The 15,093-nt window shown below is 52.5% G+C and overlaps 1 protein-coding gene across 1 annotated transcript in view; it reads right to left on the reverse strand.

Moving 5' to 3' along the window:
• Nucleotides 1-15,093, reverse strand: part of LRSAM1 (leucine rich repeat and sterile alpha motif containing 1) — a 38,814-nt gene that overhangs the window by 7,352 nt on the left and 16,369 nt on the right. The window contains exons 12-22 of the mRNA XM_023532957.1: nucleotides 12,566-12,595; nucleotides 12,035-12,157; nucleotides 11,582-11,721; nucleotides 10,819-10,863; nucleotides 8,922-8,992; nucleotides 7,840-7,939; nucleotides 6,047-6,134; nucleotides 5,538-5,612; nucleotides 3,818-3,898; nucleotides 2,302-2,397; nucleotides 229-431 (exon numbers count right to left, since the gene is read on the reverse strand). Of these exons, the coding sequence (XP_023388725.1) occupies nucleotides 229-431; nucleotides 2,302-2,397; nucleotides 3,818-3,898; nucleotides 5,538-5,612; nucleotides 6,047-6,134; nucleotides 7,840-7,939; nucleotides 8,922-8,992; nucleotides 10,819-10,863; nucleotides 11,582-11,721; nucleotides 12,035-12,157; nucleotides 12,566-12,595 (1,052 nt within the window). The remainder of the gene's footprint in view (nucleotides 1-228; nucleotides 432-2,301; nucleotides 2,398-3,817; nucleotides 3,899-5,537; nucleotides 5,613-6,046; nucleotides 6,135-7,839; nucleotides 7,940-8,921; nucleotides 8,993-10,818; nucleotides 10,864-11,581; nucleotides 11,722-12,034; nucleotides 12,158-12,565; nucleotides 12,596-15,093) is intronic.

The following is a 15,093-nucleotide window of genomic DNA, read 5'->3' on the forward strand; positions in this document are numbered from 1 at the left end:
GGGAGGGAGAAAGAGAGGGAGAGGCCCACATCTACCCTGTCCACAGCAGGTGCTCACGGGCAGCGCTGTCGCCCACTTGCCCACGCATGCACAGGAGGCCCTGTCCCTCTGTGGCAGTGACCAGTGGCCGTCTTCCCCTTACTGGAATGAACGCTCCCTCTCATTTCTGTCCCCACTGAGGGCTAGCACAGAACCTGGTACACTAGCCACCAGAAATATGAACGGAATTAAACTGGAAAGGCCAAGAAGCAGGGCATTGCTGGGGCGTGAGAGGGTGCTCTGAATCGAGGTCCTCCTGGCTCCCGGCGAGGGTGGGCACTGCCGGGCCTTACCTGCAGCTTCAAGGACAAGGGCTTCTGGTTCAAAAGCCGCTGATACTGAATCAGCCAGTAATTTTCCTGCTTGGTTTCGCTTTTGGCTTCTAACTCCGTCTGCCAAGAACGAAGCAGGTATTGTTAGTTACGAGACAGTAAATAAAAAAAAAATGATAGTGACAATTGTGAACTACACTCCTCTGAGCACGTGGATGGCACTCGGTGTCTTACAGACAACTTTCCTACACAGTCATCCCGTTGCTGCAATGACTCAAATGGAAAAGGCAGGAAGTACCACTATCTCTAATGTACTGCTGAGAATCATCTCAGAGACACTGCATAGCTGGTGGGGGGCCTGAACCTGGCCTATTGACACCTGGCACCTCGCTGTGTACACCAGCAGTCTGGGAGGGACACCTTCTCATCTGCTTGTGGGAAGGGCAAAGCTCCGAGCAGCGACCTCCTTCTACGAAGCTCAGGCTGGTCTTCCGGGTGCCAGGCAGGGAGAGAAACAGGATTCCAAAGGCACCTGCAGCTTCTAGAGTGGCTTCCACTGCTCTGGCAAAGCCAGAGAATTATAAACATGCTACTGAAACAGATTCCTTTGTCCTGTCATTCAACAAGTGTTCCTTGAGCGTTGCTCTGGGCCAGGCGCTGTCATAGGTGCTGGGGACGGAGCAGCCAACAAATGATACTAACGACAGCTCATGCTTTCAGAGTGCTCCATGCCAGGCTGTGCTGTGCACTGAGAGATGCCATTTTCCTTAATTTTCGCAACTCTGTGAAGTAGGTTCTGCTTCACAGGGGAGGAAACCGAGGGTCAGTGTGATTAGCAGCTGCCCAAGGTCAAAGAGCTGCCCGGTGTCAGGGCCAGGATTCAGACCTGGTCTGTCTTGCTCTGGAGCCTGTGCTCTGAACAGCCGAGCCAGTGCGTCTAGACTGAACCACATGCTGGGGACCGGATGTGACACGGGGGGTAGGATATCAACACGGGCATTTCCCCAGTCCCCCTGGTGGTCCCTCCTGGGCCCTGCCAAGCTGGCTCCCCTCTTCTGGCCTTGGCCCTCCCTGGGCTGTGGACACATGGCTCTTCTGGAACCTATGACCCTGATGGTCGTGTTCTGTTGAGAGCGAGTCCCCTGAGTCCCCTAAGGGGAGGAGCACAGGGCCACGGCATATGGCTGCTCCTACACAACGCCGAGGCCACGGTCCTCACATTACTGCAACTCAAAGGTGATGCCAGCGAGGCGTCGTGAGGAATGGGCGCCTTTTGATTAGCACGGACGTGCCATCTCAGCTCGGGCGAGCTGGTCTCACTCTTCTCTGTACCCTCACAGGGCGTGGCCCACGGTGGAGCTCAAAGGACATTTGGGGCAGTAACGACGCCACAGGAGTGACTCGGTCCTTCCAGCCTGGCTGGTGGGCCTGGCCTCTGTTCTCACTGGTCAGGTGCACTTGGGTTCTGGAGGACACGACCCAACGCACTACCCCTGAACAGGGCTCTGCCACCTTGATGATGTGCCAGAGGCAAACCCATTTGGGGACAGGGGACATGCAGGCAACTCCTGTTAAAGGCTTATTAAATGGCCCGCCCTGGACACAGCAAGTCTTCTCCCGGGCATTTGTCTTGAGAAAATGCTCAGCTGCTCTCAAATCCTCAGCTACGAAGATGGTCCGAGAGCACTGCTAATGAAAGTGAAGAACTGGAAATGGTCTAAATGCTCAACTCTAGGCTCGGTGACGACCCTTCCAAGTGCACCGTCTCTACTCAAAGGCACACGCATGCATGGCTACGAATATGCACCACGTTTGGAAAATATGCATCAAAACGCTAGCAACAGAAAACTCTCGGACGTGAGATTCTTTTCCTCTGTACTTTGTTTTTCCTTTGACGAACAACCGCGACTTGGATAACGGAAGCGTTTCTCAGAACGGCGAGCGTGTGGAGGGAAAGCAAACCCCTGCGCGACCGGCGCGGGCAACACACCAGGATCCCCCGGAGCTCCTCCTCTCGCTGAGTCTTCTCTTTGAGCAGCTGCTGCAGCAGGGAGCTGAGGGCCCAGCGCTGCTCTGAGACCATCTCCTGCAACACAAGACCACGCCCGGTGCTGTTGGAAGCTCGCGGCGGCCCTGGCGCCAGGAGTCCCAGTGGCACTGTGGCGGGTCCCCCGTCACTCGGTTCTCAGCCGGCAGCCAGGGGCCCATGGTCTCAGGCTGAGAGTTGAGGAACAGAGCCGAGGGGCCCCTCAGCTAGGCATCCCCACCCCCGCCTGCGGGACCTCCCCTCCCCATGGGATTGAGGCCTGGCATGGGGTCGAGCGACCGATGTTCATGGAACGGTCAAAAAGAGCAGACGATGGAAATGACAAGCCACAGCACCCGACCTCCTCTCACTGAGTCCAGAGCGGGTGGGGGAAGCGCGCGGTGGGGAGCGCGGCTGTGTCACCACACACCAGTCTGGAAAGCTCTGCACAGATGGGGCACGTGCAAGTTGGAGCAGAGCCCTCATTTGTGTCCAGGTTCCACTCGCCAACTCCCCTGGAGGCCTCAAATGGAAGCCCCACGAGCTCTCACGGGCAGGTGACAAGGACACCCGTGAAGCACAGTGGCTGTACCTGCTCTGAGCACTGCCCCAATCCGTCCTCTCTGAAGACCATTTCCAAGCTCACACAGGACTTTCTGCTGGCTAGCCCACCCTCTGATGGCCCTGACGCAGGCTGGTCCTGAAAGATTATTTCCATTTTACGGATGGGAGAAATGGAGGCCGAGGGAGAGGAAATGACCTGCCTGAGGTCACGCGGTGCATCTACGGCAGACCTCAGCCCAGGATTCCAGACCCCAGCATTCTTTCACTGCACTGAGAATGAATGTAGGGACAGTGACAGACAGGGCCCTGCTTAACAGCACATGTCCTCACACACCATCGAACTAGCCCCCCTGTGTAAAACAGGGGAGACTGCGGCACAGAGAAGGGAAAGGGCCACTCTGTTTCCCCTACCCGCCCAGGTCACGCAGCAAGACTGTGCTGGGACAGAAGCCACGTCGCAGGCTTGCGGTCTAGAACGCCTGCTGGTCCCTGCTGCTCGCACGTCCCTGTGAGCGACGCCGAGGCTGGAGCCCACAGAGAAGCTGCCTGCACGGAGTGGCGCAGTAACAGCCGGGCCCTCTCCTCCAGACATTCTTGGGATAACAAGAAAGCTCCTTGCCCACCAAGAGGATGCCAGCCCATGAGGCAAACCAGCACCAGAACCAGAAGCATGGCTGAAAGAGACAGGGCGCTCGGCAGCAACCCCACTCCAAAACAAAGGAAATGTGGAGATGCGGATGTCACCTGGGTGAGCCTTGGCAATGAAACCCTCCTTCCTCTGACCCTCCTGCCTGACAACGGGCTGACCGACCCCTAACCTCGGCCTGTGCTCCCGTCACCTTCTGGGGCTGGGGCACCGGCCAGGGGACTTCATCGGGGCGGGGGAGGGACAGGGCAAAGCAGGAGCCCTACATACCTGTAGTGCCTCTGTGTCCAGGGATTTCCTCTTTAACTCCAGCTGTGTCAGCTGCAATAACTCAGTTTCTATTAACTTAATCTAAACAGAAGACGAGACAGTTTTTTTTTTTGTTTTTTTGTTTTTTTTAAATTCACATTAACCACAGTTCAACTCGGTGCTGTAGCTCTCTGATGGCCAAGTGGGGTCTAAGAATCTTTTCTGGGGAGCTCTGGAATGTAGGAGACCTGTATGCCTCAAGAAACTGATCAGTGGGGGTTTAACAAGAGTTAGTTTTGTCATGGCCCCGAGTGCTTTGGGGTGGGTGGTAGACATGCTTGTTCCGGTCAGGGCCTGTCCCAGAGTGGGTGCCGAATAAAGGTTTGTGGAATGACGAAGGGCCTTTTCACCGAGGTTCAGGCCAGAGCGAAGAACAGACATGGCATTCTTCTTGAGCCCCTTAACTGGCCCAATCCTCTTGCTTCCTCTAAATAGCTGTCACAGAGGAGAGCAGAGGATAATGGAAGTAACTGAAAAATAATAACAGTAACACTAGCTGATATTTATTGAGCATCCTGGGTGCTAGGCCTGTGCTGGGTACTTTATATGCATCGGTTCATCAATTTTCCTCTGGCTTTTAGGAGGTATTACTACCTCCATTTTAAAGGCAAGGAAACTGAGGCTCAGAGAGGTTAAGCCACCTGCCCAAGGACACAGAGCAGGTAAGCAGGGGGCCCTTTCTCTAGGATGTCCCCACTTGGGGTCTGAAGAGGACTAGCTGGCCTGGTGGGTCAGAATCACCCACAGTGAGAATGTCTAGGGGTCACTGCACCCTTAGGACGTGACGGGGGGCTTTTAGCTCCGGGGGTTGGAGCCCACAGCCGGTGTCTACCCTGTGCCTACGACCTTTGATCCTTGTCCCTAAGTTCCTATATCCCCACCAACCCCTGGTCAGAGGAATGAGCTTCATGTCTGGCTATGTGGGATTTAAATTAAAGAAGGGAAAAAAATGGTAAGTCGGTTTAGGCCAAAAAAAAAAAAAAGAAAGAAAAAGAAAAAGAAAAAAACCATGCAAAATATGAAATTCAAAGTATGTTGAGTACGATGTGATGAGCGTTCCCGTAGCTTGAAAGCTCACTCTACCTCCAGCCGCCCGCCCCGCCTCGCCCAGGAAGGCCAAGCGGGTCTTGCACAGCCCCACTCCATGGAGGTGGCAGAGAGGCCACAGCAGTGGGGCTGCCCAAGGCTGGGCCACAGGTCAGCGGCGGGGCCCAGGCGAGAAAACGTCCCTCCCTGCCAGGCCCAGGTCACAACTCAGCTGACATCAGGCCCACCCTGCCCCCTCGGGTGGGGGATCCAATCTGCCCCGGGTCCCCGGTATGAGTGGATGGGGATATTGGGGCTTGAGCCGCTGCTCTCCCCCAGTGAGGGGTCTGGTCTGCCTGCGGCCTGGTCAGCGCGGAGGCTGCCCCGAGGCTGAGAGTCGGAGCTGCCCTTCCCCTCAGCCCTGAAGCGTGAGAAACGTGCAGGTCACACTTGCCAGGCACGTATAGTGCTGCCTCGAGACACCTGGCAACAGCCCCTGACTTGGGCTCTGGGGGAAAGGGAGGTTCTGAGCGGAGACTCTGAGCCGGCAAGTGAAGGAGCCAGGATGCAAGCTTAATGCGGCCTGTCCAGACACCTCTGCGTGTCTGCGCTGACAGGACAGGTGTGGGTGGGGGGCCATGACCCCCACACTGACCTGGTTCCTGATCTGCCGATGCATCAGGTCTTTCTTCACCTGGAGAGCCTCAAACGCGGCCTTCTGCATGGCGCTCTGCAACAGAGATCACGGCCTGCTCAGCAGGGGCTGGGCGGTCGCGTGCTCCCAGTGGGCCGGCTGAGCCAGCCGGAGAGGAGACAGGGGCAGCGGGCGTGGGAATGAGAAGCGCAAGGTCCTGCAGCACTCCCCCTCCGAGGTGTGAGCGCATCGTCCCTGCCCTTCCATTCAGCCCTTACCACGGGGCCCTCACAGCCTAGGGGGTGGATACCCGCCAAGGAAGGCGGGTGCTTCTCTAGATTTCGGTGTCTAGAAAATCACTGCCCAGAGGCCTCTCCCTGCCCCTCTCTTCCTGATTGTACGAAACGCACTAAGCATCTTGGGTCTTACCCTCCATCTAGGACGGGGCTCCCTGTGGAGTTCTGAGGCTCTGCCCCGGGCTCACTGTACCCCGCCTGTACCCCCGCCTCACACCCTGGGCCAGGGCTCACCTCCTGCAGGATCTGGCTGATGGCTTTGTTCTGATCCATCTGCTGCCATGACAGAATCTGCTGGAAACGCTCATCCATTTCAGCCATGCTGCCGGAAAGATGGCAAATTCATTCACTCTCTCAACATTTTCTGAGCACCTACTATGTGCCAGGCGCCTTGCAGGAGGTCAAGATAAACCATTTATTCATTCAGCAATAATTATGGAGTGCCTGCTGGGGGCCATGTCCCAGGCTGGGTGTGGACATGGAGTCTGTCTGAATCCCATGGCTCTGGAAGGAAGGTGACAGAGTCTGTATCTCGAGAACTGGAAGAGGTAGTCTCCGGGTCGTCCAATACCCCTCTAGCAGGACGTGACCTCCTAGGCACGCCACTCGCGTCTTGAGAAAGCCGTCCTTCCCTGGGCACCAACCGTAGCGCCCTGCACCCCAGCGTTTCTTGCCCTGGCAGTGGATCTGCTCTCCGCCCGCTAGAACAAATCTAGTGATTTTGGCACAAAAATCCAAACCCTGCAACCTTGCCTATGTCCCTACTTTGGTATAATCATGGTTTTGAGTTTGTTTCATAATAACAGCTGTTTTTATTGAACCCTATGTGGCAGACGTTATGCTCATTTAGGCTCGTTAAGTCTCCCAGAAATTCTAGGAAGTAGGCGACTTTTCCCCAGTTTTCTGATAAGAAAATTGAGGCTCAGGGAGGGGAAGTAACTCGCCCAGGACTTCACAGTTACTGACAGAAGAAGTGCCTGTGCTAGGCACAACGTCATATCGCCAGGAAAGGAGGGAGGAAGCCCCGCCCCTGAGGACACAGGGGAAGCTGGCAGCTGTGTCACCTGAATGGGAAGAAAAACACAAAGGCAGCCAGGGCTGCTGGCCTGTCCCTGTCTGGGGCTCCTGAGCACCAACTGGGCTTTTGTCACCTGGTTCTGCCAGACACCTGTGGCTCCTTCAACAGACAACCCACAGTGTTGCAGTGAACTTGGGGAGCCAGACTCAGAGTGGCCATCGGCATGCAGGCAACCCTGTCATGTCCCCTCCAGTGCACCCTGCTCCCAACCTGTGGAGACTCTTGGAGATGACAAGTGCACCGTGGTCAAGAGCACACTCCACTCTGCCACCCGCTAGCTGTGTTTCCTTGGGTGTGTCGCACAGTCTCTGAGTCTGAGTTGTGATTGCAAAAGGGGGCTGAGAGCAATACATCCCTCAGAGGCTCACTAAGCTAACACGCATCACTTAGCCGAGTGCCTGGCACACAGGAAGTGCATGAGACGTGGTAGAGATTACGGGTGAACCCGGGAGATAGTGCAGGTTTGGTTCCGGGACCCCCTAATAAAGCGAATATTGCAAGTGAATCACACGAATTTTTTGGGTTTCCCCTTCATATAAAAATTGTGTTTACACTACACCACGGTCTATTGAATGTATAATAGTACTAAGTCTAAAAAGTGCACATACCTGATTTAAAAATATTGCTAAAAAATGCTAACCATCATTTGCGCCTGTTGGAAAAACGGCACCGATAGACTTGCTTGACACATGGTTGCCACAAACCTTTAATTTGTAAGAAACACAGTATCTGCAAAGTGTGATGAAGCTAAGCGCAATAAAATGAGGTACTGTCACTTTATCACAGCCCAAGATAGGATCGTGGGGTCCAGAGAGAGAAGTCATGATGACCAGTCACCATTTGCTCCTGACAGCATGGCCGAGGCTGGGGTGGCCGAGGGCAGGGGACTTCCTGGGCCCCGAGCCGGCTCCCCCAACTCCCTTCCTCAGGAAGCCTCTCCTTACCTTACCTGGAACAGGCCTGCTGGACCAAGTTCTGCCTCTGGGACTCGTAGGCCATCTGGATGAACCGGTTCTTGCAGCTCTCCGTCAGCATCTGCTGCATGGCGGCTGAGGAAACACGGGGGGCAGGGGCTGAGAGAGGGGCAGCCGCGTCTGGGGTGGCCTCACAGGGCTGACCCAGCTACTCGCCTGATAGTCACCCTGAAAAAAAAAAAAATTTTTTTTTTTTTTTTAACTATAGAAGTCACTCAAGCTTGAAAGAGTGACCCGTGATAAAACGCTGAACACTACGCACAAAACCTTCTATAATCTTGTCACCCAGAGAAATTACTACATTTTAATATGTATATTTTTCTAGTCAAATGTTAATGCATATTTATAAATTTAAAAAAATAAAAACATTGAAAGTAGAGAATTGAATAGATGTGCATCCACTCATGTTCATAGCAGCATTATTCACAGTGGCCAAAAGGTGAAAACAACCCAAGGGCCCACTGACAAATGAATGGATAAACAAAATGTGGTATATCCATACAACAGAATATTATTCAGCCTTAAAAGGGAAAGAAATTCAGAGATAAGCTACAACGTGAATGAAACTTGAGAACATAAGTGAAAGAAGCCAGTCACAAATGACAAATGCTGTATGATTCCACTTATATGGGTCCCTAGAGTGGTTGAATTCATAGACAGAAAGTAGAATGGTGGGTGCCAGGGGCTGGGGGAGTGGGAAATGAGTTTATTTAACGGGTACAGAGTTGCAGTTTTGCAAGATGAAAAGAGTTCTGGAGATGGGGGTGGGGGAGGTGGTGATGGTTACACAACAGTGTACTTGATGCCACAGTGGTTAAAAAAGTGGTTAAAATAGTAAATTTTATGTTACATAAATTTTATCACAATAAAAAATTAAACTGTTATCTAAACATACCACTTCTTACTTTTTATGAATGTGTCCCGGCTTAAGGGGTAACAATCAGTGCCCTCTATGGGTGACCAACAGGGACAGAGCTCTGCACCCTCTGAGCTCTGTTCCCAGGACCCCTCGTCACGCCCCCTGGCCCCCCCCCCCCGCCACCCGCCTGAGACTCACAGGCAATCTCCCTTCTCCGCAGGTTCTCTGTCTCCTCCTGGGTTATGGACATCAGCTGTTCCATTCTTATTCTAAAGAACAATCCATCCATTTATTCAGCAAACCTAACATTTCCAAGTGGAAATCCCGCCAGGTGAATCCCGCTTCCTTCAGGAAGTCCTCCTTGATGTGCCAACCCAGACAAGCTCGCACTGCATCCTGCGCCTCTGCCGGGACCCTGCCTACCCTCAGCCTTGTAGTTACAGTTTCTTGCACAAAAAGATGAACATTTCCTTAGAAAAATGGGCAAAGGATGCAAACAGCTATTTCATTGATACTTAAATACAAGTGACTGATAAACGTGTGGGAAGATGCTTAACGTCATCGATAACTAAAAAAAGTAAAATCTTTTTTTCATTTATCGCATCATCGGTTGATATCAAGAAAACTGATAACCATTGATGATAGCAATGAAGGGGGTGAAATGGGCACTTTCACATACTGGTGAGAGGAGTGTAAACTGGCAAAATGTTTTTGGGAGGCAATTTGGCAATAACTCTCAGAAGTCCTCTGACTATGTCCTCCAAAAATACTCACGTAATGCATATGGGTGTGTTTAGAAGATGGTCACTGCAACAGTGTTTATAATTGTGAAAAACTAGAAACAACTAAATGTCCATGAACAGAGGGCTGATTAAATAAATGATGATATAATCATGTAATGGAATACTCTGTAGCTGTTATAAATAATAATGTTCTTGGCATGGAAATACAGGCATGATATAATAAATGAAAATACAGAGTAATTGCATGTACATAAGCGCGTGCTCTGCTTATATGCATTTTAACCCCACACTAAACTGGAAATAACAGCTCGGAAAGACAACCCTTTGATTTCCGCAGGGTTTGACTTTGTTGGCAGAAGCACGTACCATGTGGCCACCCGCGCCTCCTGCCCAGGACCACAGGCTGCTCAAGGGAAGGCCGCATATGGGGTACTGTTTGGCCCAGGCCCTGGCCAGGCCCAGAACAGAAAGGGCGCTTGGTTAGTATGTGTTGAGTAAATGATGCCGCCGGCCACCACTCAGCTGGGCCTTGACCACCCCAGGCTACTGCGGCGATGCTGCTGAAGTGGGCGGGATGATGGGCTACCCTGCCGCCTGGCGGGAGTGCCCCGTGGGTGGTCTTCTCTGGTGCTGAGGGGTCTAGAAAGCAGGGCACAAGGACAGCAGCAAAGTCTCTTCTGCTATTTTGGGATCCCAGAGAACCAGAAGGGATCCCATTGATACCTCAGGAAGTGTGTGTGTCAGGGGTTTGTCCTTCCCAACTATCATCTTTTCTAATCCCTGAACTGGTGCATCTCAATGCAGTAAGCTTAGAAAATACAGAAAACACAAAGGGCAAATCCAAATACCACGACCTCTAATCTCACCTCTCAAAATCATTCAGGGTAAACCATCGGGGGCGAGTCCTTTTGTTGTCTTCAAGAAATGACAGAGTGTCTTCAAGAAATGACAGACCGTAGGCCCCCCTTGTCTACTTAGCAATATATTGTGTTTCCTTTAATAAGGAATACTCTCCTACAAGACACTGAATGGCTACAGATTATCTTTTTGTATATAATTTACACACAAAAAAATTTCCCCCAGAAATGCAGATGTTTTTCTAATTTCTTTTTTTATACTAGGACTATAGTTGGACATTATACATATGTTTTCATTCGCGCCTGAATTTTTCTCAGGGGTGTACATGTGTTTTAATAAGCTTGCAGATAGTGATTCTTAATTCAGTATTCCCCAGTGAGGTGACTCTCCTTACAGCTTTAGGAAAACTTTGTGGCATGATCCTTGGGAATCACAGACAGTCTGTCCCCAGAGGAAGGGCCCATGCTGAGAAAGTGCTGGAGCTGAACACTGACCTTTCATTCTCCAGCGACTTCAAAATCTCAGAACTCTTCTTTTGCCTGTGGAGAAATCCGTGAAAGGTCCCCGCGGTCGTCACCAGCAGGCCTGTTTCCAACAGCACTGCCGTCCCCTACCCGCGCTGGCTGCGTAGAGGGGGCTTAATGACTGCGCTGGGGCCTCTTAGTCCCACCGAGGGGCTCTACGTCCTCCAGCCGGTTACTCAACTGCTCCAAGCTCCAGGGCCTCGTCCGTGACGTGGAAACAATGATAATAATAAAAACCTCGTGGAATATTTGTGAAGAGTGAGTGAGAAAATATAAAGTGCATGGCACGTAAGAAGCGGCCGACAAAGGGCGGCCTTCCTGGACGCCCTCGGTGGCGACCGCACGCTGGGCTGCACACGCAGGCACCGTGTGACTGCTGGATGGCGCAGGGGCAAGCCAAAAGCAACAGGGGATGTGGCCAAAGCGCTTCTGGTCTTTCCACAACGGACCGTGACTCGACTTTCTCCGGCTTCCTGAGAGCTCCGTCTGGCCCCCTTTCTCCCAAGCCCTGTGAAGACCTGCTCCCTGCAGCTCCCACCCAGACGGGACTTGCTAAGCCACACCTCCCCACCAGTGAACGGCTGACCTCACGCCCAGATCAGAGTCTCCTCTTTTAAGCTGGTGCACACTGCAGCACCAGGACTGGATCTCAAGGTGGAAACCTTGGGCAGGAGTGGAGCCGGTGGTGGGAGGCAAACCCCCACCCTGAGGGCTGGGGGGATGGGCGCCTGACCTCTGATTGTCCTGTAGGAGTTTCTGGATCCGGTTGGAGATGTTCTGCTCCGTCCGCTTCAGCTCCTCCTGCAGCCGCTGCCGGTCCTCTTCGAGGTGACGCTGGCGCGCGCTCAGGCCCTGCTCCAGCCGCGACTGCTCCTGCACAGGGCAGGCGGCGGCCCTGAGAAGCTGGGCCTCCCTCAGGCGCCGTAGGGCAGTGAGGGGCCCCGGACTGGTGCTAGGAGAGTGGCTTTCCTGTCCCCGTCCTGCCAGCCCTTTCTGTGTCATCTTGGGCCAGGGCCTCCTCTCGCTGGGCTCAGGGTACCCACTGCATGCGAGGAGGCTGAACTAGGTGATCTGTGAGGGCCCCCAGGTCCTGGCGGATGGACGTGAGATGGCTTACTCCCACCGCCTCCTCACATCAGAGGGAGGCCCTGGCAGGGGTGCTGACCCCACCTGGCTGCTCACGAACCTCCTTGACTGTCTGAAGGATCTCGTCTTTCTGACTACTGCTCTGCTGAAGGAGCTGGGCGTGCTCTCGCTGCCCGAGTTCTAGACGCCGTTCAAACTCAAGTTTCTCCAGCATCTTCTGTTCCTGCAAGAATGTAGATCTCGGTGACTAATAGCACAGGCTCTGGGAACATTAGGACATGGAGCAGGGGGAACCCCACAACTCTGAACAGTGCAGGCTGCGGATCTTAAGGCTGAGCAACACCCCCAGGGCCTCCCTTGAAAAAAAAGCCGTCTGCTGGCAGAGGCTGGCAGTTTGGAGCCTGGGGTTGGGCTCGACCTCTCTGAGCCTCGGTCTTCTCACCTGTCAAGTGGAGATACTCTACCCGCACCGAGGCGGTGGGAGGAGGTGCCGAGGCCATGTACGTAAGAGAAAAGCATTGCTTTCCCCTTTAACTTAGAGGCAGGAAAGACTCGTGTCCTCAAGTCTTTGATAACAGTTGAGATCTTTAATGAGAAGAAAAGTCACAGAGAACAAATGGCATTTTCTTACCTTCCTCTTTTCGTAGTCTGAGAACCTATTCTGGGGAGAAAAAGACAGCGGTCAGAGAAGGCAGGCAGCCTGACACCATTAAGACTCCCAGGCCCCCTCTGCAGAACGGTGGTGGATTGGTGGGGGGTGAGGATGAGGGGGTGGGAGTGCGATAAAGAGTTGCAGATGGTTCTGGTGGACACCGGAGTTGAGAACCATGGGGCTGGGCACACTGTAGGGAAGTCGTCAACAGTCCTGGGGACGCCGCACTGAGAAGGCGTGGTGCTCCAAAGAGGAGACCAAGAAATGGGGTATCTGCTTCCCGTGTATGCCTGCACAACACCCCTGCAGGACTCGGCGGTAGCCCACCAAAAGAGCCCTCAATGCACAAGGGAGCCTGCATAAATTCCTGCAGGACTGTTCCAAAGAGTGAAAACGCTAGAAATAAATGTCCACCAACAGGTGATTGATTAATAAGTCACGGTGCGTCCACACAGTGAAATGTCATACGACTGTCAAAGTAGTGGGGCGAATGTGGGTGTAGCTACAGGAAAAGATGTCAGCCATCTTTCACCCCATGTGTAGTCTGATTCCACTCTTGTAAAAACAGCATCGACAAAACTCTATACTGAGTTTTGTAGTTGTTGAGACGAAAGTCAGGAAGGAGGTTTGCTGACCAGTTCATGATGATTACCTCTAGGGCACAGGTCCCCAACCCCCGGGCTGCAGACCGGTACCAGTCTGTGGCCTGTTAGGAACAGGGCCGCACAGCAGGAGGTGAGCGGCACGCAACCCAGTGAAGCTTCATCTGTATCTGCAGCCGCTCCCCAGCACCAGCATCACCGCCTCAGCTCTACCTCCGATCGTCGGGCGTTAGATTCTCATAGGAGCACCGGTCCCTGGTGCTGAAAAGGTTGGGGACCACTGCTCTAGGGGGTGGACTGCAGGGACAGGGGTGGCATCCACTTACGGTGCATATTTCTGTATGTTTAGATTTATAACAAGGAGCATGAATTATTTCTGTAGTTAAACAACACACACATACACACACACACATTTTTAGTGGCCTTTCAATTTAGTTCTCTATCTCTGAGACCAGGACCAGTTTCTGTCTAAACTGTAGAAGCAGCATCCTATAAGAAAATAGGATTTTTCCTATCCTGAGGTAGGAGTAAGATTTTTAAAATTAATCTTTATAATAATCTTTATTATCTGCATAATCTTCAGATATTATACAGATGATATTTGAATATATTCTCCTGTGGAAAATTAAAACATGACATATGAAACTAAAGTACCCACTGATCACGCCCAGGCCTAATCCTGGTTCCCCGCCGCCCCCCATGTAACTATCATTATCAGACCCAGGTCCATGCATCTACTTACATATGATTTATGCCTTTGGAAAAATATATATACAGGCATACATTGTTTCATTATGCTTATGTTTTCATCAACATCGAGGCAAGACCATCCACCAGCAAAAAGGTTATGACTTGCTGAAGGTTCAGATGATTAACTTTTTTTTAGCAATAACGTATTTTTAAATTAAGGTACATACATTGTTTTTTAGACATAATGCTATCGCACACTTAATAGATGACAGCGCAGTGTAAATATAACTTTTATGTGCACTGGGAAACCAAAAAAGTCGTGTGACTCGCTTTATCGCAATACTGTACTGCGGTGGCTTGGAACTGAACCACACTCTGAGGTCTGCCTGTATCTGCCTGTGCATGTAACAGGGACCTGGGAGGGCCAGCCTGTTGCTGGCGCTGCTGACATGTGTGCCTGACCTCTTCACTAGACGGGGATCACGACAGGCGTCCTGTACAGCCAGTGGCACTGAGGCAGCAAGTATTTGCTGAGGGACAACCATGAACAATAGGGACGCGAGCCCCACTCCCACGAAGCTCCATCCAGCAGAGCAGACCGACATTAAAAACAATCAAAGCCCATGTAATTCTTCATTTAACGTAGAGCCGTGACAAGCGCTCCCAAGGAAGCATACAGGGTGCTCTGAGAACATGCAACAGACCTGACCTGGGCTGGTGTGTCGGGGAAGGCTTCTCGGAGGATGTGATGTTTAAACCGAACTGAAGGGTGGAACTGAGTTAGTGGGAGCAGGTGAGTGGGGAGAGATCCAGACAGAGGGAACCCTATATTGAAAGGCCCCAGGGAGTTAGAGAACAGGGAGGAGCCTGGAGCAACGGATGCTCGGTGAGCTAGCGAGCTGAGGCGGCCACAGGCCTTGTGAAAGCATACATGCACATCAGTCTGGATGGAGAAGAACTTCTAGTCTGATGGAGGAGTCCAGCAGCTGCAGCTCTGAACATCACCCACCAACGCCCAGGGCTTCCCGCACACACACTATCCATTCCGTGTGCCGGCAGGCAGGTGCGCCTTACCTGCCACTCTACCTCCTCCCTGGAGAACCTGTCTGTGGGCCCATCGGGGCTGTCCTGGGAGGTCTCGGCTCCATCTTGCTCCAGGACTGGCAGCAGGTACTGAGAAGGGGGGTAGTATTCCAGCCCTGACTCTGCAAGAGA

This window comes from Pteropus vampyrus, unplaced genomic scaffold (assembly GCF_000151845.1).
Source record: "Pteropus vampyrus isolate Shadow unplaced genomic scaffold, Pvam_2.0 Scaffold95, whole genome shotgun sequence".
In the NCBI taxonomy this organism is placed as follows: Eukaryota; Metazoa; Chordata; class Mammalia; order Chiroptera; family Pteropodidae; genus Pteropus; species Pteropus vampyrus.